Source organism: Garra rufa, chromosome 8 (assembly GCF_049309525.1).
Source record: "Garra rufa chromosome 8, GarRuf1.0, whole genome shotgun sequence".
In the NCBI taxonomy this organism is placed as follows: Eukaryota; Metazoa; Chordata; class Actinopteri; order Cypriniformes; family Cyprinidae; genus Garra; species Garra rufa.
In genome coordinates, this window is record NC_133368.1 from 33,348,416 (window position 1) to 33,364,348 (window position 15,933).

The window sequence follows — 15,933 nt, forward strand, 5'->3', positions numbered from 1 at the left end:
TGTGACCCTGGACCACAAAACAAGGCGTAAGTAGCACTGGTATATTTGTACCAAAAAATACATTGTACGGGCCGAAATTATCGATTTTTCTTTTATGTCAAAATTCATTAGGATATTAAGTAAAGATCATGTTCCATGAAGATATTTTAGAAATTTCCTACCGTAAATATATCAAAACTTAATTTTTGATTAGTAATATGCATTGCTAAGAACTTAATTTGGACAACTTTGAAGGCGATTTTCTCAATATTTAGATTTTTTTGCAACCCCAGATTTCAGATTTTAAATAATTGTATCTTGGCCAAATATTGTCCTATCCCTACAAAAACTATACAGGGTGGGCCATTTATATGGATACACCTTAATAAAATGGGAATGGTTGGTGATATTAACGTCCTGTTTGTCGCACATTAGTATACTATTCAAGATACTAATGTGCCACAAACAGGACATTAATATCACCAACCATTCCCATTTTATTAAGGTGTATCCATATAAATGGCCCACGCTGTACATCAATGTAAAGAGCTTATTTATTCAGCTTTCAGAAGATATATAAATCTCAACTTCAAAAAATGGTTTTGTGGTCCAGGGTCAATTATGTGACCCTGGACCACAAAACCTGTTTTAGGTCACTGGGGTATATTTGTAGCAATAGCCAAAAATACATAGTATGGGTCAAAATTATTGATTTTTCTTTTATGCCAAAAATCATTAGGAAATTAAGTAAAGATCATGTTCCATGAAGATTTTTTGTAAAATTCCTACTGTAAACATATCAAAATGTAAATTTTGATTAGTAATATGCATTGTTAAGAACTTAATTTGGACAACTTTAAAGGTGATTTTCTCAGTATTTTGATTTTTTTGCACCCTCAGATTCCAGATTTTCAAATAGATGCATCTCGGCCAAATATTATCCTATCCTAACAAACCATACATCAATGGAAAGCTTATTTATTGAGCTTTCAAATGATGTATACATCTCAGTTTTGTAAAATTTAACCTTATGACTGGTTTTGTGGTCCAGGGTCACATATGTGCCAATAAGGGCTGAGCAGTTTGTCTGAAAAAAATCTAATGCGAGTCAACAAATCAGCAAAAGCAAGTGAAGTTATTTTTGGAAGTTATTTATTTCATATTTATTTTATTTCATTGTGGGTTTTTGCTATTATTATTATTATTATTATCATTAACTGATTTTATTAACAAAATTTCTAAACTTCCCTGGCTAAAATTTTAGATTTTATTACAAAATTTTCTGTAGAAAGACTAACATAAATAGTGATGAAAGTCAAAATATTAAAATGTCACAAACTTATTGTGTAATCCACAATTTTGTGGTGGTGGTGGTGGGTAATTTTATATTCAGCTGATACTCTTGTCTTTTAAAGAGGAATATCTGAAAAACAAATAATGTTGAAACTGGAAATGTATCTTGTGATTTTCTATCAACAGAATTACATAGAACATACCTGTCTGAGTGCCATAAATATTCTTTTTCTAAAGTTTGCATGCCTGTAACTCTAAAAGTATTCAAGATATTTTATATATCCTTCTGGATTTTTTGACACAGAATGACCCCTGTATTTGTTTTTTGCTATTATTATTATTAATAATAGAAATAATGTACTATATAAATAAATAAAATTCCCAACATGCATATGTTGCTGTTTCCCACAATTAAAGCATAGACTCACAGCATCATCCTTCTTCCCTTCACGTCTGATTGGCTCATTTAGGTCCTCTTGGCTGCGGTAACTGAAGCTCTGGATGGCTTCTGTGACACCACGCAGCGAGCTAAAGATCTCATCAGAATTCATGTTCTCTGTATCATACTCCAGCATGCTGAAGGGAGAAATAAAATAAAAGATGGAATAAATATTGATGTCGGATCAACTACAAACAACTCACATAAACAAGAAGCCAAATCTAGTGGACAACTCCAACATGCACCTACAGTGGAATAAATGGATGCTGCAAACATTGTGAGTTAGTTAATTCCTTTGCAAAACCTATTCTACATGCATTAAAAATCCTCCACATAGTATTGTTTTGTCGCTTTACATTTTAATCAATCACCATCCATAAAGGGGAAGTCTGTATTTGGAATGATGTCAAACCGTGGCTGCTAACATTTGTGCATACAAGTGCCTGTTAGGCTGGGAGTGGGTGGGAATCTAAGCACCCATCCCGCCCCTCCTCGTCGTAATAGGCTGGCGGGTGAGTTACCTTGGTGAGAGCGCGCAGCGGAAGGCCCTGAGGGAGGGGCCGGCAGGAATAGAGGAGTGAGACGGAGGAGTAGGAGGAGGAGGAGAGGGAGAAGGGTGCTTTAAGAGCCCATCGACACTCCAACCCCATAACCGACTGTGCCCACAGAACGGCCAGAGAGGGAGAGAACAGGGCAGAAGAGGAAGAGAGAGAAAATAAAAAGTGGTCCAGTCCGAGTGTTGAGGTTAGCAGCATGGGTTAGTAAGTTTAAGAGGACCAGAAACCCCTAAATCGTCATCTGTGGTGTTCTGCAGATCTCTTTAAAAGAGTTTTAGACCCTTCATGAGAGGATGAATCTCCAGGTGATAAGGCTCCCACCCCAGAAATGCAGAAATTTATTTTAAGGGTTTCAGGTTACAAAGGGAAATTTTAAAGAAAACAACACAGCAAGTCCAATGTCAGATGTTTAGTACATGTAAGAGTCATAAAACAGGGCGACAGGGTCTTGAAAAACTGCTGTAGAAGGTCTTGGTGCCCAGAGTGAGATCATGCATTAGTGTGGTCAGCATACGGGATGTGTTACCTGGGTGACAGACCCCCGTGGGAGCAATTCGTGGGTGAGGTGAGAGGACTGGTCCTGCTGGTGGGGTGTCGGGGTGGTGTGCGGCCCATTGTATTGCTTGGTGAACTCTGCGAAGGAGATAAAGGTAAAATTGTAAGCTAAATCATTTCAGGTTAGGCTAAACAACAGATCAGCTTCAAAACAATATTACTGGTAGATTGTTACCCGATTTACACTACCAGTGAAAAGTTCTCTTGCACAATTGTAGACTAATGACTAAATACACTAGCACAGTGTTTTTCAACCACTGTGCCGCGGTACACTAGTGTGCCGCGAGAGATCGTCAGGTGTGCCGTGGGAAATTATTAAATTTCATCTAAACAGGCCCAGGTTTCACACTGAGTAGGTAGAAATATGAAACATCAAAAAAGACTGTTTTCATTGTGTTTGTTTGATTCCTATTCAAGACACTTTGATAAGAATGACTATATTGTTAATTGCACTTTTTATTTGACAGAAGAAGGAATTCAGGGCTCGAAATTGCGACCATTTTGGTCGCATATGCTCCCAAAATTTAATCAGCGCAACCTCTAAATATATTTGGGAGCATTTGTGCGAGTGCGAGAAATTGTTGTGGTGCGACTTGTTTTCATTTCTTTACAAAACTTTCGCTAGCCTAACTATTGCACAGACTGCTGTGAGCTGATGCAGTGACAGCCTCGCCGTTCTCTCTCCAATATTACATAACCAATTAAACGTAATCTTTTAATTCTTATCTTAAATTCAGATTTGAGATAATAGCCGTCAATCACTCCGTCACTGACACTGCGCTCCGCTCCGCTGAAACCGAACGTTTTTTTTCTCCAAATGTTTTTTCTCTCTCTCTCTCTCTCTCTCTCTCTCTCTCTCTCTCAACCTCCGTTTCGGATTTGCGCAAACTGCATTGCAATTAAGGGTGTGTGATGTGACTTGATTGTGATTTTTGATTGTGGACCATTAAAATCTCTTCACAATATGCTTATGAAGAAATATAGTATCGTGCACATTCTCTCAGATGCAATTCTGGCGCCTCCGCCTCAGTATATAATGTACAAGGCATACATTCACATCAGACTTTTTGAAATCCCGTTTGTGGTCCCCCACTTTCAAATTCTTTTGTTAAATTAATGCGTTAATGCATGCTCAGCACCGCCGAGAGTTTCGTGCGATCGTCAAAACGAAACCGAAAGCAAAACACGCACGCGCATTCAAAGGCAATTTTGATACATCGGGTTTAGAGAGCGACTCCCCAATGTACGCAAATTAGGCTACATAACATATCTAGGCTGTTATTAGTATATGTGGGTTATAATAGGTTCATAGGTTGTGTATTTGTCAATAGCTCTGTATCATGCTTGAAAAAATTGGTCTCTATTTGCACTTTGAAATTGAGAGAGTAGCCTACTTTGATTATGGCTGCATTTATTGTTTGCACTTAATAGGATTAAGAAATAATTGTGTAGTTTATTTTTTGTTATTTCTACCATTGTTTAAAAATGCAGTGGTTGCCTCTAATTTAAATGGCTCTACCTATAATAGAGAAAATAAACATCTTGTTCATGTACTCATATTTTAATATATTCTTGTCCCTTGCTTGAGGTTTAAAATATTTTTTTTTTTTAAAAAGCCTTTTAGAATCTAGAGTCAGCCCATTTGCTTGTAAAGCATCAGCAATCAGAATCAGCCATGAAGAATTAAGTTTGGTGCATTACTAAAAAGAAATGCCAGGATGAGTGCTGGCTGATCTGCTCAATTGGCAGTTGTGGTGCTCCTTAATATTCAGTGGGTGCTCCTAAATTTTGTTTGGTGCTCCTTACTTTTTGAGTGCTACCAAGTAAAAAAGTTAATTTTGAGCCCTGAATATGAAAGATCATAAAATACTTTTTTCTTTGTGTTTATTTGATTCCTGTTCAAGACACTTCGATAAGAATGGCTGTATATTGTTAATATAGGCTACAGAGTTTCGATTGTTGGTGTGCCTTGTGATTTTTTTCAATGAAAAAATGTACCTTGGCTCAAAAAAGGTTGAAAAACACTGCACTAGCAGACAAAAGTTTTTGAATAGTAAGATATTTATAGTTTTTCTTAAAGAAGTCTCTTCTGCTCATCAAGCCTGCATTTATTTGATCCAAAGTACAGCCTATTTAAAATAAATGTTAATATCTATTATAATGTAATGCAATTTCTTCCTGTGATCAAAGCTACATTTTCAGCATCATTACTCCACTCTTCAGTGGAGTATCAGAAATCATTCTAATATGCTGATTTGCTGTTCAAGAAACGATTATTATTATATATAATATTTAAAACAGTTGAGTAGACTTTTTCATGATTCTTTAATGAATAAAAAAAAGATCCAAAAGATCAGCATTTAGTAACATTATACACTATGACTATACCATTTCAAGTATTTTTTTTTTATTTAGGGGGAAAGAAATTATAGAAATTAATACTATTATTTAGCAAGGATGCTTTAAATTGATCAAAAGTGATAATAAAGACATTTATACTGTTACAAAAGATTTCTATTTCTTCTTTTTGCCTTTTTGTGCTTTTTTAGATGATAGGACAATGGAGACTGACAGGAAAGTGTTGGGTGGAGAGGGGGGAGCGGGCTCGGCAAAGGTCCCTGGGTCGAAATTCGAACCCAGGTTGTCAGGAAGCACAGTTGAGCTTTATGTCAGTGCTCTAACCACAAGACTAAAGGCACTGACCAAAAGATTTCTATTTCAGATAAATGCTGTTTGTCTAAACGTTCTATTCAAAGAAACCTGAAAAAAAAAATCTACTCAGCAGTTTTCAACATAATAATAAAAATAATACATGTTTTCTTTAGCAGCAAATCAGAATATTAGAATGATTTCTAAAGAATCACGTGACTGGAGTAATGATGCTTTGAAATCACAGGAATAAATAACATTTTTATTATATATTTAAATAGAATTTTAAGTAATAAAAATATTTAAAAATCTTACTGTTATTGCTGTACTTTGGATCAAATAAATGCAGATTTGGTGAGCAGAACAGACTTTGTTACAAACATTAAAAATCTTACTGTTCAAAAACCTTTGACTGGTAGTGCACTTGAATGAAGATAAATTACTTTTTCCTAGACCAACCTTTTAATATACAGTCTCATAAGAAATGAAACAAGAGATCTTACCACACTGCTGGTGGTGTTACTTGAGTTCTTCAGATGGTTATGTAGGAGCTTGGTGGCTCCATCCTGGAATGTTTTAGGCAGAGCGCCCAGCAGCATGGTGAACTCAGGAGTGTTCAGCTCAAAGAGTGAGATCAGCACCACCTGGGCAGCCTGCACAACACAGCACACACCTCATTGAGATACAGCACAACCACTAACACAGCAATGAACCAGAACGTACTTATACATGCCGAGAAACGCCGGTGGTGATAACTCTGGACAGAGAGAGAGACTACATAAGAAACTGTGACTGCAGTGCTACTATGAACAGAAGACCCTGGACTGTTATGGCACCTACACACTAGTGTTTACACTTTGTTTTATGAGAGTGGGTACAACTTGACTTCACAAAAAAAATGTCCTATTTGTCAAATGCTCCATCAGAGCTTTCTCTAGTGTTTAGGTGCCCTCAACATCAGGGATGGGAATCATAAGAGATGATTCTGGTTCTTAACATTCTCCTTCTAGATTCTTAGCAATTACATTAAAATTTCTTTAGTAAGGAAGAAAGAAAACAGATTTTTACTGTCTTAAATTCATAACAAATTTCATAAAATTGCAATATACAATTCTTGTGGTTCATACTGTTTGGATAAGCAAAAAAAGCCACTTATTATTGTAATGACAACATCGGTTTAAGCTCGAGATTCCCAACCCTGGTTAATCTGACTTGTATATTTCACTCAGTTTACAAAGAGGTCTCAAATGTCTTCCTAAATCAATTCTGTTTGATGTTAAACACATGCAAGAAAATTAATTCACTCACTGTTATTCTGTGAAAAGAAACAAAAATATTTTAAGCAGTGGAGCATTATAGCAATTGAAATACGAAAGGAAACTTTAAAACACACTCAATTATTAATGTAGTATTAAAAAAAGGTCGCTGCTCTCTTTAGATTTCTGGAGAATTGCATGTTAAGAGATTTGTATTCAGCAGTCACTTCACAAGGCAGATTAGAATGAGGAGAGGGCACACGGTTAGGTGCAGCGGTTACGTGCTGGTTGTTGGTTAGGCCGTTGGATTGGCACTACCTGCTTGCACCTCTCCTCCAGGTGACCCTCTCCAGGAAGTAGAGCTGTAGTGCTGGACCTGCCTGACAGCTCCTCACATGCCCAGTTATGAAGGGTCTGGGTCATCATGTCAGGGCAAGAGGGTAACCGACAATAAAAGAGAAACTGATGACCAATGGTTGCCTTTAGACAGCAACTGACATTGGGAAGAAATGAACTGCATCTGTTGTGATTAACTGATGTTCAACCTACATTTTAAAATGAACAACCCAGTAACTGAGATAAAAAAGCTACACTACATATAAATGATGACAGAATTCAAACAATGTATTAGTCAGAATTAACCTAGAAAAAAAAAAGTTATGTCATCTTATATTCTAAAGACCATTACAACATTGATGTATGCACAGTCTGAAAGCACATCTCTATGGAAACTCACTTTTCTAACGTCAGAGCTCTTGGGTTCTGTGGTCCAGGTGATTATGCGAGACACGGCTAATCTTGTCTCACTCGAGTTCACAAAGTCTGCAGGGTCCATCTGTCGTGCCAGGGACTCAATGTATTTCAGGATGGCCACCTTCACCTGCATTATAACACAGAGATAATAAGAATTAAAGCTGCAAGCAGCGATGAACGGGCCCTCGCACACGGGCTCACCACCGACCGGTGGCTTTCGGAACACAGCAAACGGTGGGCAGTATGCTTTAAGTACAGTAAATGTAGGAGAAATATGTCATAAGTCATTTAATTGTGCCAATCTTGCCGCTGCCAGCTGGTGGCGCTATGCCTATAACTGATTATTGGCATGTAGATGTGTTCAGGCCAGCACTTTCATCAAACATATGAAGTTTGGTGCAGATTGACCTTGGTATGTGTGAGTTAGTGCAAGATGTGATATATCCTGCTGCCAATAGGTGGCGCTATGCCTATAACTGATTATTGGCCTTTCAGATGTGTTCAGGCCAGGACTTTTACCAAACCTGTGAAGTTTGAGGCAGATCGGACATTTTATGGCTGAGTTATAACAACTTTTATGTCCATGGCGAAACATCAAACTTTGTCAGGCCGCCACGGACACGCCCTTTAACGAAAACTCAAGATCTTCACAATTTAACATCTCTAAGGCCTCTAGATCAGACTGACCAAATATAATGTTTATATCCTTAAATCTCTAGGAGGAGTTTGGTACAAGTCATTTCCTGTTGCCAACAGGTGGCGCTGTGATTATAATAGAATATAGGCCTTCAGATGTTTTCAGGCCAGGACTCTTATCGAACATGTGAAGTTTGAGGCAAATCGGACATTTTATGGCTGAGTTATAACAAGATTTATATCCATGGCGAGACCACGAAATTTGCCAGGCCGCCACGGACACGCCCTTCAACGAAAACTCAAGATCTTCGCAATTTAACATCACTAAAGCCTTTTTATTAGACTGACCGATTTTGGTGTTGATCTGTATAAATCTCTAGGAGGAGTTTGTTGTAGAGTACAGCATGACACTTCCTGTTGCCAGCAGGTGGCGCTATGACCATAACTGAATATGGGCATGTAGATGTCTTCAGGTCAGGAGTGTTATCACACATGTGAAGTTTGGGACAGATCGGACATTTTATGCCTGAGTTATAGCAACTTCCTTTTTCATGGCGAAACATCGAAATTTGCGAGGCCGCCACGGACACGCCCTCCGATGAAAACTCTAGATCTTCACAATTTAACGTCGCAAAGGGCTTTAGATTAGACTCACCAAATTTGGTGTTGATCGGAATAAATTTCTAGGAGGAGTTCGTTCAAGTATGACGCCTGAAAATGGCAAAAATTACTCAAATTTTGCAAAGAAAATTAAAAATAACCGACTTCCTGTTGGGTGTCAAATTTTGCTCCAAGAGGCTTTTTTGTAGGTATTGGTGTGTTACATGTGTGTACCGATTTTCGTGCATGTACGTGAATCACAGCTGAAAGCGCACACCGCTGAACGTCTAAAGGTGGCGCTGTCGAGCCATTTTGCCACACCCACTTCTGAAACCCAAATCAGACGTAAATTTTCGCCAGGTTTGATGTGTGTGCAAAGTTTTGTGAGTTTTCGGGAATGTTTAGGTCCTCTAAAATGCGATTCACTTTGGAGAAGAAGAAGAATAATAATAATAATTAAAGCTGCAAGCAGCGATGAACGGGCCCTCGCACACGGGCTCACCGCCGACCGGTGGCTTCAGGAACACAGCTAATGGTGGGCAGTATGCTTTTAATAGAGTAAAAATAGGAGAAATATGTCAAAGTCACTTAAAAGTGCCAAATTTCCTGCTGCCAGCTGGTGGCGCTATGCCTATAACTGATTATTGGCATTTAGATGTGTTCAGGCCAGCACTTTTATCAAACATATGAAGTTTGGTGCAGATTGGCCTAGGTATGTTTGAGTTAGTGAAAGATATGATATATCCTGCTGCCAACAGGTGGCGCTATGATAATATCTGAATATTGTCCTTTAGGTATCTTCAGGCCAGGACTCTTACCAAACCTGTGTAGTTTGAGGCAGATCGGACATTTTATGGCTGAGTTATAACAACTTCTATGTCCATGGCGAAACATCAAACTTTGTCACGCCGCCACAGACACGCCCTTTAATGAAAACTCAAGATCTTCGCAATTTAACATCTCTAAGGCCTCTAGATCAGAATGACCAAATATAATGTTGATATCATTAAATCTCTAGTAGGAGTTTGCTACAAGTCATTTCCTGTTGCCAACAGGTGGCGCTGTGATTATAATAGAATATTGGCCTTCAGATTGGTTCAGGCCAGGACTCTTATCGAACATGTGAAGTTTGAGGCAAATCGGACATTTTATGGCTGAGTTATAACAAGTTTTATATCCATGGCGAGACCTCGAAATTTGTCAGGCCGCCACGGACACCCCCTTCAACGAAAACTCAAGATCTTCGCAATTTAACATCGCTAAAGCCTTTTTATTAGACTGACCGATTTTGGTGTTGATCTGATTATATCTCTTAGAGGAGTTTGTTGCAGAGTACAGCATGACACTTCCTGTTGCCAGCAGGTGGCGCTATGAGTAAAACTGAATATGGGCATGTAGATGTCATCAGGTCAGGAGTGTCATCACACATGTGAAGTTTGGGACAGATAGGACATTGTATGCCTGAGTTATAGCAACTTCCTTTTTCATGGCGAAACATCGAAATTTGCGAGGCCACCATGGACACGCCCTCCAATGAAAACTCTAGATCTTCACAATTTAACGTCACAAAGGGCTTTAGACTAGACTCAGCAAATTTGCCGTTGATCCGAATAAATCTCTAGGAGGAGTTCGTTCAGGTACGACACCTGAAAATGGCAAAAATGACACAAATTTTGTTGAGAATATTAATATTAACCGACTTCCTGTTGGGTTCCGGATTTTGCTCCAAGAGGCTTTTTTGTAGGTATTGGTGTGTTACATGTGAGTCCCGATTTCCGTGCATGTACGTGAATCACAGCTGAAAGCGCACACCGCTGAACGTCTAAAGGTGGCGCTGTCGAGACATTTTGCCACACCCACTTCTGCAACCCATATCAGACGTAAATTTTCGCCAGGTTTGATGTGTGTGCAAAGTTTCATGAGTTTTCGGGTATGTTTAGGCCCTCAAAAATGCGATTCATTTTGAGAATAATAATAATAATAATAAACGGAGCAATTCCAATAGGGTCCTCACACCATCGGTGCTCGGGCCCTAATTAAAGCTGCGAGCAGCGATGAACGGGCCCTCGCACCCGGGCTCACCGCCGACCGGTGGCTTTAGGAAAACAGCAAACGGTGGGCATTATGCTTTTAAAACAGTAAATGTAGGAAAAATAGATCAAAGTCACTTAAATGTGCCAAACCTCCTGCTGCCAGCTGGTGGCGCTATGCCTGTAACTGATTATTGACATGTAGATGTGTTCAGGCCAGCACTTTCATCAAACATATGAAGTCTGGTGCAGATTGACCTTGGTATGTTTAAGTTAGTGCAAGATATGATATATCCTGCTGTCAATAGGTGGCGCTATGATAATATCTGAATATTGGCCTTTAGGTGTCTTCAGGCCAGGACTCTTATCAAACATGTGAAGTTTGAGGCAGATTGGACATTTTATGGCTGAGTTATAACAACTTCTATGTCCATGACCAAACATCAAACTTTGTCAGGCCACCACGGACATACCCTTCAACGAAAACTCAAGATCTTCGCAATTTAACATCACTAAAGCCTTTTTATTAGACTGACCGATTTTAGTGTTGATCTGTATAAATCTCTTGGAGGAGTTTGTTGTAGAGTACAGCATGACACTTCCTGTTGCCAGCAGGTGGCGCTATGACTATAACTGAATATGGGCATGTAGATGTCTTCAGGTCAGGAGTGTTATCACACATGTGAAGTTTGGGACAGATCGGACATTGTATGCCTGAGTTATAGAAACTTCCTTTTTCATGGCGAAACATCGAAATTTGCGAGACCGCTATGGACACGCCCTCCAATGAAAACTCTAGATCTTTGCAATTTAACGTCACAAAGTGCTTTAGATTACACTCAGCAAATTTGGCGTTAATCCGGATAAATCTCTAGGAGGAGTTCGTTCAAGTACGAGGCCTGAAAATGGCAAAAATGACAAAATTTGCTGAGAAAATTAAAAATAACCGACTTCCTGTTGGGTGTCAAATTTTGCTCCAAGAGGCTTTTTTGTAGGTATTGGACCCTATTTTAAATAGTTACCATGTTTTATGGTCTACAAGCATTTTTAAATATTATTTTAATAGTCTATAAGCATCTGTGAAATAATTATAAACAAATATATTGAAAATAAATACATATTAACTTAGTTGACTTTTTGGCCTTTTTGTATTTGTTTCTCATTCTAAGTGAACTGAGCAGTATAGTGTCATACTTATAAGATACTTTGTTCTATCAGTGAGAGTGTATATATGTATTTAAATCACATAATTTTTCCTTAAAAGATAAAAAAAATATTTTAATGCTCTTTAAGCACCTATACAAAATAATTATGTAAAATTACACTGACAGTACAGTACATATCAACTGATTCTATGGATTATTTTCATTCTTATACACTGACAATGAGCTAAATAGCATTAGAGGTCAAACGAATCCTTATCTTATGAGGACCTCTAGTGTTCATGCCTGGTATTAGAGCTTTAATCTGACGAATTTATTTGACACTTTTAATGTTTTTGGGGCCTCTGAGTAGGGCTGCACGATTTAGAGAAAAAATCTAATTGCGATTTTTCTGATCAAAATTGCGATTTGCGATTTAAAATGCGATTTACTACTATTTCATAAAAGAGCTACAAGTTTGATATGGTGGTTTTAACAGCACCAAAGAAAGACCAAGCATAATCACAAAGTATGCTACACTGTTCTGCTGTTTATTTAAAACCTCTTAAACATTGTTGTCATTTTTTAAATAAAGTTGTCATGACAAATTAATAACTACAGTATCTTAAATAAAACTGAATTAACAATTAAAATGATATAATAAAATATTATTTAAATCTTTTAAAATAAAATATATACTATTATACAAAATTAATTAATAAAAATAATATATATTTTATTATATAAAATCCTAAAAGATTACGTACATACATACATACATACATAAATAACATTATTTTATAACAAAATATAATTAAAATCTTTTAGGAATCCAAACACACTGTAAACTATTTTACATTAGTAAAACACTGATGATAACCTACATTAAGAGACACTTTGTTGGGAAGTTTAGCTGCTGCTCCCGCTCATCTTTTCCAAATGGCGTTACCGTTATTTGCTCAGTACATGCAGTAGAGACCTGCACCACTACGGGAGTACAGCGGGACCCGACGCAAACGAATGCGGCGCGGAACATAACTTGATGGGAGAGTGCGGCTGTGCGGGACGCGGGAAAATAAAATGATTCGCGGGACTCCCGCAAAATAGAAATATCTAAACAAAATATTTAAAAAACAAAACATTGTTATTCATCTATTGCACAAAAGCAGCAAGAACAACTAGTATACAACTTACAGCTATGATTAATAAGCACAGGGATAGGCAGTCATCAGAGGTGTTTAAGTTAGAATCCACTCACTGCTCAAATGTTCTTGCACAGTGCTGAATATTGCGTGCACGAATTAAAACACACGAAGTGTAGACATTGTGAAAGATTCATTGTGCATACTATTCATTGTAGAGCTTGATAAGTTCGCGTATAAACTGAGATATCAGCTTTAAAGGAGCTGTGTCTGCTTGCATTTTCTGTTAAGAATAACAGTGGTTTGTGAATGTTGATGCTTAGCCTATAGGCTATAACAAATATTTTTATCGGGGACGTTTATGCTGGGGTTTTGTGAAACTTACGAGATCTGTTTCATGTAAATTCAATTGATGTACTGAAAAAACAACAACTATAAAGGTTACTTTTATGCGGGCTTTTGCGGACAGAAGCGGGACAAAACATGAATGTCGAGGCGGGAACGGAACGAGATAAACATATTTCTGCGGATGCAGGACTGAAAAATACGTCCTGTGCACGTCTCTACATGCAGTGTTAAAATGCCCCCTATTGGTTAAACTCTGCATCAAACGTAATATAAGCATGAAGATGTAATATGCACATGAAGCGACCTGTCAAAAACGATTTATATGCTTGTTACCACAGTTGATAATTAATCGAAATAATCGCAGCTCTTGCGATTTGAAAATCGCACCCTTTCAAATCGCGATTTCGGTTTAAAAACGATTAATCGTGCAGCCCTACCTCTGAGCATGATAACATTTTGAAACTACACGTATTTCCTAAGAATTTCTTGTTCTTTATATGTAAAAAGTTTTGATGAGTAAGAATAATGCAATTTAAAGATATATGAAAATAACTCTTCATCTTTTTTATTGTTACTTTCATAAATCACCACATCAACACCGTTCAAGATATCCCAAAGCCGTTCACAATATAGGGAACATTTTCCCAATATTCTGAGGATGATGATAAGAACATGTAATTCATGATGATAACAAAATGTTATTATTGCTTGCTTTACGTCCACCACTTCTGTTTAAATGTCATCGTTACCTATCTGTTCCATTTGTGTGTGGACATTGCTTTGCAGGTGACTCCTGTTATGAGACATCACTCTTAAGCGCTACATAACTAAGAATCAATTAGGAAAACGGTGCCCAGTTGGCACATGCATTCACAGTAACCCTCTGCCAGTTTGGATTTAAAGTTTACAGAAATGAAAGGGTTACATTTTTAAATCAACACACAGACAAATACACACTAAATATACAACTTTACCATCCAGTTTCATTTGTTAACATTGTTAACATGAACAATAATAAATAGCATTTATTAATGTTAATTAATATTAACCTAAAAAAGTACTCATATATTGTTTAAAGGTAAATTAGTATCTTTTAACATAGTGTATGTACTGTGAATTAACATGAACATGAACACAGTTCATGTGGGTATACAACAATAAACAATAAAGTGCTCAATAAACGCTTCATTCTTTCAAAATATCTTTAAAAATCAAGTTGGGTATTGTAATGGGGCGATATATAAATATAACTCATCTTAAAATGGTACAATTTTCAGATGTTTTGAACAGATAACAGCAAAGTTTGTTTTGTTGTCAAAGTTTGTCTTGAAATTGTTAGTGTTTTTTTTATTGAATCAAAAATTTTAATTATGAAAATAAATGTCTATCAATGAAGATAAATCGCTCATGCTAAAAAGCTGTATTTTTCTTAATCTTTTGCTATGTGACTGAATAGGACAAGTTCATGGTACAGTTCAGTAAAAAATAAATAAAAAACAACAACTGCAATATACAAAGAATGAAAGAGTTCGTGACCCTTTATATTTTCTCAAAGATCAGACTCTCAAAGTTCAGACTTATTTATGCAGATTAAACTACAGCAATGTGCAATGTGCAAATTGCATCTTCCTCAAAGATGGTCTTAAGCAAAACAGCATGTTCCACTGGTCTCTCTCCCTTTCACCCCTCCCCCCTTCAGTCACTCTTAGTGTCAACACAGACTGTCAGCCCAATGACAACAGTTTACTGATTTCTTTTTTTAATTTTCTTTAATTCATAGAAGCTTGAATAACTATGATATTACCAGCACTTGCTCATAATGATTAGATCTCTGTGTGAAAAAAGTTTTAAAGAGTTTGGATGCTGCACTTTAAAGATATAAAAAATTAGGGTTATGTTTTTTAAAAAATCACCACGTCAACACCGTTCGAGATATCCCAAATCCGCTCGCAATTTAACATCTTCAGAATCTTCTCTTCATGTTAAAAAAGTTTGGTGTGAATACCTTGTTATTCTTAGAAGGAGTGTGAATTTGTTTACAGCCTGATTTTTCCAAAAATCCACATTCAAATCAAAATAGCCGGCTTCCTGTTGGTCTTAGCTAATGAGTTTGATTTAGAAAGTTGTCCAGATTGATGAGAACAATATATGTACAGAGTTTGGTGACTGTAGGAAAAACTAACCCCCCAACTTTTGTCAAAAGATGGCGCTATAGAGTGCCTGCTCCACGCCCATTTATGACCTTTTGCCAGTGTCTAACTATCATTAATATTGATGTGTGTGTTGAGTTTCATGAAATTCTAAACATGTTATCTGCTTCGAAAAGACAGGAATCTAATTTTAAAGTTTAACACGTTGCCATGGCAACAGCATTTGATTTATCATCGTACCCTTTACATATTCTTATCGGCCGTGTTTTGACATTATTTTGATGAAGTTTGAAGAAAATCGAGTAAAATTAAGAGGCTGATTTCAACGCATTTTGAAAATGACACGCTTCCTGCTACCAGTTGGTGGCGCTATAACTTTGACTCATAATAGTCACATTTATGGA

At 37.2% G+C, this 15,933-nt stretch overlaps 1 protein-coding gene across 1 annotated transcript in view; it reads right to left on the reverse strand.

The window, feature by feature from the left end:
• Positions 1 to 15,933, reverse strand: part of clasp1a (cytoplasmic linker associated protein 1a) — a 136,195-nt gene that overhangs the window by 11,329 nt on the left and 108,933 nt on the right. Inside the window, exons 28-31 of the mRNA XM_073845836.1 lie at positions 7,465 to 7,608; positions 5,976 to 6,125; positions 2,795 to 2,901; positions 1,701 to 1,848 (exon numbers count right to left, since the gene is read on the reverse strand). Of these exons, the coding sequence (XP_073701937.1) occupies positions 1,701 to 1,848; positions 2,795 to 2,901; positions 5,976 to 6,125; positions 7,465 to 7,608 (549 nt within the window). The remainder of the gene's footprint in view (positions 1 to 1,700; positions 1,849 to 2,794; positions 2,902 to 5,975; positions 6,126 to 7,464; positions 7,609 to 15,933) is intronic.